A 12,757-nucleotide genomic window follows, 5' to 3' on the forward strand; every position below is an offset into this window, starting at 1 on the left:
CGTGACCTCATGGACTGTAGCCCACCAGGCTCCTCTGTCCATGGGATTCTCCAGGCAAGAGTACTGGAGTGGGTTGCCATTTCCTTCTCCAGGGGATCTTCCTGACCCAGAGATAGAACCCACGTCTCTTGTGTCTCCTGCACTGGTGGGCAGATTCTAAACTGGGGGTGGGGGAACACAAACATTCCGTCTCTAACAGTGGCTTGGCATAGTATAGTATCACCCAGGTGTGTTGGAGTAGTGTTTTAAATGAGAGCTTCTAAGAAAGACTCCTTGGAGGCCCATCTTATTCCTCTGGGTCCCCAACTGCAGTCAACAGGGAACTCTGACATGGTTGATATGAGGCTTAGAAGTCCTGAAGAGAGCAATGATGGGAATTTTCATGGATGATCTCCCTAACACAGTTTTCCAATAGCCCAACATCACTGATTATTATTACCATTTCATAATTGCCACATGATTCATATTTACATGGGGGCATGGATGGCTGATTTAGAGGAGAGTCTATGTTTTTTATTATTTAATTCTGAGTTCAACTTTTTCAACAGAACTGCCTTACTTTGGGGGAACCCTGTGACCCCCTCTTTGTTATCTCTCCTCCATCTCAGCTCTCTCAACTATTAGAGGCGGCAGAGGTTGGACCCACGTTTGGGACATTGTGAGGGATCACGTAGGTAAAAATCCATGCTGAGTGCTTGACTTGTGTGTTGTTGAGGGATCTATCTAGACCCATCTTATCAACAGAAGGTTGAGGGAAGTTGGAGAAGGGGTTATGTGGCCCAATTTGAGTTGTAGCAAGCCCTGTGTCCCAGGTGGCGCTAGCGGTAAAGAATCCACCTGCCAATGCACGAGACACAAGAGATGTGGGTTCAATCCCTGGGTTGGGAAGATCAACTGGAGAAGGGAACGGCAACCCACTCCAGTATTCTTGCCTGGGAAATTCCATGGACAGAGGAGCCTGGCAGGCTACAGTCCATGGGGTCGCAAAGAGTCAGACATGCCTGAGCGACTAAACAATAGCTAAACACTGCACTCTGTGCAGCGGAGTGCAGGAGCATTGCCCGTGGAAGGGACCGCAGAGGCTGGGGAGCATGAGGTTAGCTTCAGGGAGGGTGAACTGGGAGGCAGGAGTGAGTGACTGGGTGGTAGATTTGATGTGGGTGGTGCAGAGGGCAGAGGAAGCTGGGGTGAAAGCAAGGCTCCCAGCCAGGACACATGGGCAGATGGAGAGAGGAGCAAGGGGTGGACACAGCAGAGAGAGGTGGCTGGAGGAGGTGTGGCTTAGGCTCCAGACTTGTACTAGATGCTTCTGGGTGATTTTCAAATGATGATGGAAGCATGTGGTTTTTGATCCTCATGTCCATTTAAGTTGATGTCATCTTAATTATGGTCACTTTTCTTTGGAATGGAATAGTGCTTTCGTATACTTTATAAAGCATAAGTTATTTTGGCAACTTCATTCACTGATTAATTTATTTGAGTATTTATTGAGCAGTTACCTTGTACCAGGAACTGTTAGAAACCCAAGAAACTAGCAGGAAATGAAACAACCCTCAAGGTTGGGGGTTTTTTTTCCACTCTGTAATTAAGGTGTAGTTACGTTTATACTATTTCTTCTCACCTTCAGGTTTGCCTTCTGCAGGGGTGTGGGACGCTGGGAGGAGGTGGCTACTTTGGAGGCTGGCAGACTAGACAAGGATCCTGCTTCTTTCCCTGAGTTTTCCCTGAGGGGTGGGTGTCATGTGGCTGCTGCCCACCAGTCTGTGTATGCAGGATGAATAATCAGAGAGAACCTGTCCTGAATCACTTAGTTTGTGTGAATTATGCAAGACTATTTTTGCATTTTACTAATTAGCTCAGGTTAGTGTGAATTAATCAGTCTTTCTGGTTTATACCTTAAAAAAAATCACTCCATTTCCCAAAGCCATAGCATCCTGGTACCTCTGCCCCCGAACTTGCTTCCTTCTTCTTGGGCTCACCAATCCAAACCCTTAACTCAGCACCATCAGATAGCAGATAAAGCACAAGCTGGGGACCCCCGACTGCTTCGGAGAAGGCAAACTGAGGACTACTTTCAGAGGGAGGGTGGGCAGCAGAGGGCCAGCAGTTAAGCCACCCACAAAGGTCAAAAGCAAAACTTTTGTCTCCATTTCAGCACAGAACCACTTTTGTGGATTTTCTTGAGGCTCATCCTTATACTTACAGGGCTGAGGTGTGGACATTTTCACATTTGCATTTGCTGATTTAAATCAAAGAAGAGGGACTTCCCTGGTGGTCCAGTGGTTAAGAGTTCAAGCTCCCAATGCAAGATCCCTGGACATGGAACTAGATCCCACATGCCTCAACTAAGAGTTCATATGCTGCAACTGAAGATTTTGTATGCTGCTGCTAAAAGGTCCTGCCTGCCACAACTAAGAACAAAGATTCCTATACTGCATCTAAGACCTGGTGCAGCCAAATAATTAAATATTAAAAAATAAAATTGGAAAAGATGGCTATTGTTAAAGCAATCAGAATGTGGTCATTCCAGCTGTGATTACTCTACACAGTTGAAAACATTTCTTCCCATTTGGCTAGGGCTCCATCACTGAATGCTCCCAGTGGGTCGGAGATGTTTGCATAACCTTGAACTGGTTAGCCTCATTTGCTACACATGATGATATCCATCTCCCAAATACAATTTTGCCAGCACTTGACTCTATGTGGGTAGCCAGAATTTCAATCCCTGTTCCACGTCAAGATGTTATGAATGAAGAATAGGTGAAATCTGATTGTCCCCAAAAGTACTCCACTCACTTTGAGTTGCTAAGTCTTTAAATATTTTTTAGACTTACATTTTCTGATGATAAAAGTGATACCCACCTTCCAAATGTGGAAATTAACAAAGCACTAAAAAAGAGGTTAACATTACGGGACGTCCCCGGCTGTTCAGTGGCTAAGACTACATGTTCCCAACACAGGGGGCCCAGTTTCGATCCCTGGTCAGGGAACTAGATACAACCACATGATTCAACTAAGAGTTCACATGCTGCAATGAAGATCAAAAATTCCGCGTGCCACAACTCAGACCTGGAGCAGACAAATAAATTCTAAAAAATAAAAGGTCAGCATCTCATATTATCCCAGGTAGGATTTGCTCTCTCACCAGCTTTATTTTGGGTGTCCTTAATCCACTAAGACATTTCCCCCCTTCTCCCTCTTTCTTTTTAGAGCAGTAATTCTTCACTGTTCCTTCCATGGAATCTCCTGGATGCCTTTGTCCTCTCTCTGAGGATGTTCTTGCTGTAGAAACTGAAGAAGAGCCTTATGTCAGAGAGGTGAGATTTGGGACAAGGCTATGTGGGACCCACCCCAGACCCGCAGGGAAGGCAGACCTTCTTAAATCAGGACACTCAGGGCAGTTCCCAAGGACAGAAGTGGGGGGGACCTTGGAGGACACGCCTGTAATAATAGTTGGGGTCTCCATGTGGCAAGCCTGGGTCCCAGTGCTTGGTGAGGATGAACTGGGGCCCCTGCTAGCACGGCGATGCCCCATTGCCAATACCACGGGAGGGGTGAAGATGCTGAACACCCAGTTTGGGGCTTCCTGGGACAGGTTTGGCCAGCTGGGACAATGCCTAGCTGTGTACCCTGGCATCAGCCACTATTTTATGGTACTTGAGTGCCTGGCAAAGAGTAGGGACCTGACAGTTTTTTAATAGGCTAAATGTATGGTGCTTTTAAATGCTAATCAGTATTGTAAGAAATGCTGTTCATCCTAAAGAGGTAAGTCCCTATGCTCCCCCAGCCCTGGAGGTCCGGCTGCAAAATCCTTTCTCTGGGCCCCTTCATTCATGTCTGAGCAGCATAGCCAACTGTCTGGGCTTCTCAGGGTCTGTCACCGTATTTGTGTCACACGCCTGTGTGGGGTTCCGCACCCACATGGTGCTCCAGGGTTCACGGCAGTCTGGCGGTCAGTGCCCGCCGAAGCCCATGTCACCTGCAAAGTCAGGTGCCTGGCTCCCACACCCGCTCCCTGAGCTGGGTTCTCAGGTCTCTGTGGGATGTTTCTTTCGATGAGTTCCGCAAGCTCTTGCTTTTACCTTTCTTTGACTTATATTTTAAAACCATTTGGGAACTAAAATATCAGCTGCCATACCATTAAACAAAGATGTTCCAGCCATCAAACCTTCACATTACAACCACTGGGATGGTGAGCCCTGAGGGGACTCAGGATGAGAAAGCACAGGATGCTGGCCCCAGAGAGCTGAGGCGCAGTCACAGGAATGACTTGAGTGAGCCCAGACTCTTGCATCTTCCCATACATAGAAAAGGGCTAAATTTCTTAAGATATTTGGTTTTCCCTTAGTAACACTCATCTTTTGATGTTCCAAACACTTAGTCTTCTGTTGCAAAAACTTGGAGATAAACCAGTTATTCCTAAAGGAAATCAACTCTGATATTCACTGGAAGAACTGATACTCCAATAGTTTGGCCACCTGTTGTGAAGCGCCGACTCACTGGAAAAGCCTCTGATGCTGGGACAGATAGAGGGCAGGAGGAGAAGGGGAGGACAGAGGAGGAGATGGCTGGATGGCATCACCGACTCAGTGGACATGAGTTTGAGCAGACTTGGAAAGATAGTGAAGGACTGGGAGGCCTGGCGCGCTGCAGTCCATGGAATGGCAAAGAGTTGGACATGACTGAGCAACTGAACAATAGCCTATATATTCTAGCTCCCTTGCTTTGCCTCTTTGTAACAGTTTTCTCAGCATTACCTGAGGTGCTGTGTCCTGAGTTTGAAGTCCTCAGAAAGTCTGCGGAATAAAACATAACTCTCAACTTGTGCATTTTTTTTTCAGGTGACACATTTTTATTTTTAAAAAATTTAAAAAATATGCAGACATATAGAGGACTCATAAATGTCTGTGATCACAGCATGCAGAGTGGGTAGTTAGAACTATTTTGTCATTATTGCCCTAAGTGGCTGCTTTTTAAAAATTAATTAATTTTAAAGTTTACTCATTTCTGGCTGCACCAGGCCTTGGTTGCGGCAGGTGGGCTCTTTGTTGTGGCTTCTCTCTCCGTGTAGCACACAGGCTTGGTTGCTTCCTGGCATGAGGGATCTTAGTTCCCTGGCTAGGGATTGAGCCCGTGTGCCCTGAAGCGGAGGGTGCATTCTGAACCACTGAACCACCAGGGAAGTCCCTGCCTATGAGGCGAGAGGAACGAGGACTCAGGTGGGGCTCTCTGCCCACTGCCCCAGGCTCGTCTCTGTCCCACGAGATGCCACCTTCGGTTCTGACGTGTTTCCTTCCAGCCCGCTTCTTACACTTCTGCCCGCAGTTCACCTACATAGCCAAAGGAGTACAGAAGTTTGCACTGAAAGACCGTCTTCTGTCACAGCATTGGTGGCTGATATGATTTCACTGGATTTCCTTATAATTCTTTCCTTCCTCTCTGCTGAGGTGTTTGATACCACAGCCGGGTCACCCTGTGGTGAGATATATACACAGCTGTTTCGCCCTGATGGCTGTGTATATGCAGTGCTCAAATGCACAGACTTTGGAAAAACAGAACGAGAAAGCTGCTCTTCAGTGTAATAAAGTTAGCAACTATTCCTCATCATCGAACACCCACTCCAGAATTAGATTTCCCCAATTATCTCAAAAATGTCTTCGAGTTGGTATGTTTGAGTCAGAGCCCCTATGTATGGAGGACTGCTTTTCTTGCATTTAAAACAATTTTTTATTAAAGCGTAGTTGATTTACAATGTGTTAATTGCTGTTGTACAGCCAAGTGATTCAGTTTTACATATATATATGTATATATACATACACACACATTCTTTACCGTATTGTTTTCCATTTTGGCTATCATAGGATATTGAATATAGTTCTCTGTGCTGTACAGTAGGACCTTGTTGTTTATCTACCTTCTCCTGCATTTTTTATTTTATTTTATTTTTTTTGTGCTACAAGCATGAGGAAGCCAGATCACTTGCCTGGAGAACATTCTGAGGTTCCTTTGTCTTCTGGGGGCCATCAGAGAACCCTGTCTTGGTCCACTCAGGCTGCTGTAAGGCAACTCTGCAGCCTGAGCTGCTTAGACGTGGATCTGGGGCCTGAAGTCTGAGATCAGAGGGCCGGCGAGCCCAGGGGAGGGCGTGCTTCTGTGCCGCAGGCATCGCCTGTCCTCACATGGTGCAAGGGCAGAGGAGCTCTGTGGGGCTTCCTGTGTGTGTGTGTGTGTGTGTGTTAGTTAGTGATGTCTGACTCTCTGTGGCCCCATAGACTGTAGCCTACCAGGCTCCTGTGTCCATGGGGTTCTCCAGGCAAGAATACTGGAGTGGTTGCCATTCCCTTCTCCAGGGGCTCTTCCTGACCCAAGGGTCAAATCCAGGTCTTCTGTATCACAGGCAGACTCTTTAGCACTGAGCCACCAGCAAAGTGGGGCCTTCCTTATGAGGGCACTGATCCCATTTTTGAGGGCTCTGCCCTCTGGACCAAATCACTCCAAAGTCCCACCTCCTTATACCATCACCTTGGACATGAGGTTTTCAACATATGAATTTTGTGGGGGACGCAAACATACAGACCATGGTAAACCTTACCTACCATTGTTTTCCCAACCAATGGATGTTCTTGTAAAGGCTGGGCTAGAGGGTCCATTTCTCTGGCAAGAATTCTTGGTAGATGGAGGTTTTTTTTTTTTGTTTGTTTGTTTGTTTTTTAAAGATTCATCACTGTTGTGTGTATCTAAGAGCTTGATCTAGTGAGCAAGACTTTAACCGCTGAACAAGCCGTGTTCTTTGACATCTCCACTGGGCCGTCCTTGGACACTGGCTTGATCCCACCCTTCTGCCTTCAAGCCAAGCTGTAGCACACACTCTTGTGTCTGCTTCCTTACACATGTGTACAAGAGGGTCTTTGGGGTTTTGCTCAGGTATGTATCAATAATTGCTATGAATAATCTCTTTTTACTGGAAATAAAAATCCCTCCCTATTTATGATAGCTAAGTCCATAGCACTCAGTGAACCCAAACATCACTGTTTATTTTTCAAACAGTGGATAATTTTTAAGTTTCACTTTCAAATAGTATATGCTAGTAACAAAAGAATCAATAGCTTCATTTATAAAGTAAAAAATCACCCTGAAATCTTCTCTTGCTGTCACCATGATTAATAATTTGTTGACTATCCTTCCAAATATTTTTCTATTCACACTTGAACATAAATATATGCACATCTCATACAACGCAATAGGAATGCTAATATACATATTTTTATGGCCAAGTTTCTTTTTTAAAAATGTATGTTTCATGAGCATCTTTCCACATAAATATGCTCACATCTAAATAATTTCTTTTAACAGCTGGACAGCATTCAATGGCCTAGGGATGGTGTGATGGTTAATTTTATGTGTCATCTTGACTGGCCATGGGATGCTCAGATAAAGTGTTATTTCTGGCTGTGTGTGTGGGTGTTTTCAGTTGAGATTAGCATTTGAATCAGTGGGCTCAGGAGTGGGCGATGGGAGGCTGGGGCTGGTATCTGTACTTGAGGGTGCGGGTAGCTGGGAGCCTCTGGTTTAAAGGGCAGTTGACTCATAGGGAACTGTGTCAAGTTCAGACTCCAGAGTCACTCATCCAAAATGTGAAGCACCCATTCTATGCCCAGGCACATGCCTTGTCCTGAGCAGTTGCTGCTGCTGCTGCTAAGTCACTTCAGTCATGTCTGACTCTGTGTGACCCCATACACAGCAGCCCACCAGGCTCCCCTGTCCCTGGGATTCTCCAGGCAAGGACACTGGAGTAGGTTGCCATTTCCTTCTCCAGTGCATGAAAGTGAAAAGTGAAAGTGAAGTCGCTCAGTCGTGTCCGACTCGTAGCGACCCCATGGACTGCAGCCTACCAGGCTCCTCCGTCCATGGGATTTTCCAGGCAGGAGTACTGGAGTGGGGTGCCATTGCCTTCTCTGCCTGAGCAGTTGAAATCAAAACAAATTACAAAAAAATCCCAGCTTAACTTAAAATTATTAACAGGTGCAGTTTTGTATACAGGGCCCTGGCATGCTGCCTCAGTTGGTTGCTTTGTTGTTCAGTCACTCAGCTGTGTCCGGCTCTTTGCGACCCCATGGATTGCAGCACACCAGGCTTCAGTTTTCATTATCCCTGTTTTTCACTATCTCCTGGAGTTTGCTCAGACTCACGTCCATTGAGTCGATGATGCCATCCAGCCATCTCATCCTCGGTCGTCCCCTTCTCCTCCTGCCTTTGATCTTTCCCAGCATCAGGGTCTCTTCCAATGAGTCAGCTCTTCCCATGAGGTGGCCAAAGTAGTAGAACTTCAGCTTCAGCATCAGTCCTTCCAATGAATGTTCAGGGTTGATTTCCTTTAGGGTAGACTGGTTTGATCTTGCTGTCCAAGGGACTCTCAAGTCTTCCCCAGCACCACAGAGCATCAGTTTTTCAACGCTCAGTCTTCTTTATGGGTGAGCCTTTCTTGGCTGCTAGGTTATGTCTTATTGACCCTAATACATAAGTGTTTACTTTTTGGGACACAGAACAGTGCAGTAGAGAGTCTGCCAGCCACCTCTGTCCTTGTTGAATCAGGTCCCTCTGAAGTAGGCTGAGTCTTCAGCACGGTTCCTGGCCTGCTGCTCCAGCTTGACACATGGTTATGACTCTTCCTGCCCCTCGGCTGCAGGCTCACCTCTTGAAGCCTTGTCTCCGGGGAGGGAATGTCTGAATGGTGGCTGCCCTTTGGGCGGAAGGCACTCATTGAATCAGGAGTGCCTTTCCTGGTTGCCCTGTGTTGTGAGTATCACAGTGCCTGCTGAAACACCACTCCCCGCCCTGGAACAGCTCAGGGATCTTCAGTGCTTGAGATGGGCTCCAACAAAAGAATAGGAAGACGCTTTTCAACAAGGTGTTTACCTTCTTATTTTCCTTACCACAGTACCTAAAATTGACATAATTATAATAAACCCTTTGTTCCAATAGGATTGTTTGTCTGTTACTACAGATGGTGCAACACCTCCATCACCAGATCACCACCTCATCACCACAGCATCAGCTCCACCAAAGCCATGGCACACACAACCCCACCACCATCGCCAGATCACCACCACCATCACCAGATCACCGCCACCATCGCCAGATCACCACCACCATCACCAGATCACCGCCACCATCTCCAGATCACCGCCACCATCACCAGATCACCGCCACCATCTCCAGATCACCGCCACCATCACCAGATCACCGCCACCATCTCCAGATCACCGCCACCATCACCAGATCACCACCACCATCACCAGATCACCAGCACCATCTCCAGATCACCGCCACCATCACCAGATCACCACCACCATCACCAGATCACCAGCACCATCGCCAGATCACCAGCACCATCGCCAGATCACCGCTGACACTGTGATCAAAACCCCCAGTACTACTATGGTCACTGCAGTCACAAGCACGGACTCTAGTGCCACCACCACCACCGTGATCACGTCACTACTGCCACCCCCAACCCACGCCCCACCGTTGCCCCCGTCAGCAGTGCCGCCGTGGCCGCCAGTGCCAGCACCGTCACCAGCATCGCCTCCAGCCACGTTCCCGTCACCAGCGCCACCGCTGCACACCACACGCCATCGTCACCAGCGCTGCCCAGGCCAGCACCACCGTCACCGCCAACACCCTCACGCCACATACGGGCAAGACTTCGCTGCAGAGGTCTTCAAGTCACATTTGGGAAACCCTCAGACTCTGATGAACCCCTGAGGGGTGGAGTGGAAGTGGAGACAGAAGCCACTAAGCAGACGTGGGTCCCGCTCATCCTCTTCCACTCAGGCTTCAATCTGAGACAGCGCCATTATCTGCTTTTCCTGTTGGAGTTCCTCCTAAAATGCCACCAAGGTTCCCAGATCTTAAAACCCACTGAAGCCACGGTGTGCATAGTGCTTTATCCCACCAAGGAATTTTTTCCAGGAAGTGTTTAGGAAAGTGCAAATGCCCGAGGAGGGCACACACGCAAAGGAGAAACACTGGGTGTTTTTATCACGGAGAACGGGGTCGCCACGGGTGGTGCTGAGGAGAGAGGCCTGGACCCCACACTCGTGGGCTTGTGTCATGGAAGACAGCTGGAAGGGAGTGGAAAGGGAGAAGCAAAGGCAAAGCCCGCCTTTGTTTCTGATGTGCATTCAGGACATGATAGGTTAATCCAAGCTTGGCACAGCCAGGAGGCTGTGTGGTTTCCTGCAGGACTGTGCGTGATGACAGGTTTTCCCTTTCACTGCCTGGCCTCTCTGCCCCCTGTGCCCGGCCAGGAAGGTTTTCTGGAAGGGTTTCTCCCTCCACACTCATACTGGAATGTCTTATCCTTGGCGTTGGGGGAGTCTTCTCTCTTTGGGATGAAAAGTGTTGGAGAGCTTTATTGGATAATTCCTCCCTTGAAATTGTACTCTCATTAGATAGGAAGCACATCATGTTTTGTTAAAATCCAGCCTGGAAACAGATCTGAAACTCCCAAGTGGGCTGGCTTTGAGGACGAATTCTTCATCTTTTTTAATATTTGAAAATTTATTTTTAGTTGTTTGGTTGTACCTTGTGACTTGTGGGATCTTAGTTGCCCCACCAGGGACCAAACCTGTGCCCCTTGCATTGGAAATGAGGAGTCTTTTTAAAAAAAACCTTTAATTTTGTCTTGTGGTATAGCCCATCAACAACGTTGTAATAGTTTCAGGTAACGAGCAAAGGAACTCAGCCATACATATATGTGTATCCATTCTCCCCCAAACTCCCCTCTCATCCAGGCTGCCACATAACATTGAGCAGAATTCCATGTGCTATACAGTAGGTCCTTATTTGTTATCCATTTTAAATACAGCAGTGTGTATACAGGTCTACCCCAAACTCTCTAATCCCTTCCCATCATCCTTCCCCTGCTGGGAAACATAAGCTCATTCTTGAAGTCTGTGAGTCTGTTCCTGTTTTGTAAGTTCATTTTTATCATTTCTTTTTAGATTCCTGGATGTCATAGGATATTTCTCCTTCTCTGCTGACTTATTTCACTCAGTATGACACTCTCTAGGTCCATCCATGTTGCTGCAAACAGCATTATTTCATTCTTTTAAATGGCGGAGTAATATTCCTTTGTATATATGTACCACATCTTCTTCATCCATTCCTCTGTTGATGGACATTTAGGTTGGGTGGGGAGCCTTAACCACTGGGCTGCCAGGCAAGTCCCAACAAACCCGTTGTTAATCTTATCAACAATTCACTCCCTTGTCCTGCTGTATCACATGACAGAACCGTGAGGCCAGCAGAGCATCGTCTGCATTCTAGATGCTCGCCCAACGTGCTTTTCTGTTTCTGCTCCAAGGAGCAACTAGATGGGCATAGAGGTGAGGATGTGGGACTGAAGCCAGAGAGGGATATGTATTGAGAGGACCAGACTCCAAAGTCTGCTTCTGGGATGTGAGCTCACATCCCAACAGGCAGACAGGTGCTGGTGGGCACAGAGGGCAGCTGTCAGTTGGGGTGCGGAGCTGAGGGCATGTGGCACTCTTGACCTCTTTCGAAGGAATGAAGCCACTTGGCTCTGGCCGGTCCTCACCACGGAAAAATGAGAGCCATGGTTGCCAGATGGTCTGAGCCCCACCACCCCCACAAGATAAACTAGATTTTTTAAAATGCAAAAATGCCTGATCTTTCAGTGTCAACAACATATTAATTAAAAAAAATGATGATGCTGTGCAGGTCAAATGAACACATATGGGAATAGTATCTGGCCTCTAGATACCTGGTCTGCTTTCTGTCTCTGGTTTATCTAATAAAGGACTCCTGGTCTCCAAGTGAAGGTACAAAAAATGTCAGAATCCACAGCTAAAGAAGGTGGAGTGCCAAAGAATTGATGCTTTTGAACTGTGGTGCTGGAGAAGATTCTCGAGAGTCCCTTGGACAGCAAGGAGTTCAAACCAGTCAATCCTAAAGGAAATCAGCCCTGAATATTCATTGAAAGGGCTGATGCTGAAGCTCTAATACTTTGGCCACCTGATGCGAAGAGCTGACTTATTGGAAAAGATCCTGATGCTGGGGAAGATTGAAGGCAAAAGGAAAAGGGGGTGACAGAGGATGAGATGGTTAGATGGCATCACTGACTCAATGGACGTGAATTTGAACAAGCTCTGAGTGATGGTGGAGGACAGAGGAGACTGGTGAGCTGCAGTCCAAGGGGTTGCAAAGAGTTGGGACATGTCTTCGCAACTGAACAATAGCAGCTACGAGAGGACTTGACTGGTGTAGATACATTTTTCTTCTACATCGGGAAATCTTTAAGAATGCACAATGGAGCAGCTCTGATCCAAGATGCTCCCGGTTGGGTGTTTGAGGTCCTTTCCCAAGGCTGTCAAGCACTGTGCTCAGACCACTGGTTATGGGTCTGGGGGCTGGTGTTTTAACTGTTGCCATTGCAGATTGCCCCTGTCCATCACCCATTTATTACCTGTAAAATGAGAAGTGGATGGGGTGTGGGGATTTTAAAATGTGTGTGTGTGTTTAACACTCTTATTTAAAACTCAGGAATTCCCTGGTGGTAGGTCCAGTAGTTAGGATTCAGCGCTTATACTGATAAAGGCCCAAGTTCAATCCCTGGTCAGAGAACTAAGATCCTCACCAGCCACTTGGCAAGGTAGAACAAAAACAAAGCAAAACACCAAAAACAGAAACAGAAAACCCCCTCAAAATGCAGCAAATGAAGCAGATGAGTGAA

The 12,757-nt window shown here is 47.1% G+C and overlaps 1 protein-coding gene across 9 annotated transcripts in view; it reads left to right on the plus strand.

Annotated features, from left to right (window-relative positions):
• Positions 1 to 10,954, plus strand: part of LOC123328382 (extensin) — a 35,359-nt gene extending 24,405 nt beyond the window's left edge. For 3 of the 9 annotated variants that reach the window (XM_044925570.2, XM_045162178.1, XM_044925572.2), the window contains 2 exons: positions 3,211 to 3,317; positions 8,983 to 10,954. In XM_044925570.2, coding sequence (XP_044781505.2) covers positions 3,237 to 3,317; positions 8,983 to 9,765 — 864 coding nt within the window. In that variant the 5' untranslated portion in view covers positions 3,211 to 3,236 and the 3' untranslated portion in view covers positions 9,766 to 10,954. Of the gene's footprint in view, positions 1 to 2,422; positions 3,104 to 3,210; positions 3,318 to 8,982 lie in introns of those variants that run through there. The other 6 variants (XR_006543154.2, XR_006543158.2, XM_044925574.2 and 3 more) reach the window with 4 other exon arrangements.
• The last annotated feature ends 1,803 nt before the right edge of the window (positions 10,955 to 12,757 follow it).

This window comes from Bubalus bubalis, chromosome 12 (assembly GCF_019923935.1).
Source record: "Bubalus bubalis isolate 160015118507 breed Murrah chromosome 12, NDDB_SH_1, whole genome shotgun sequence".
In the NCBI taxonomy this organism is placed as follows: Eukaryota; Metazoa; Chordata; class Mammalia; order Artiodactyla; family Bovidae; genus Bubalus; species Bubalus bubalis.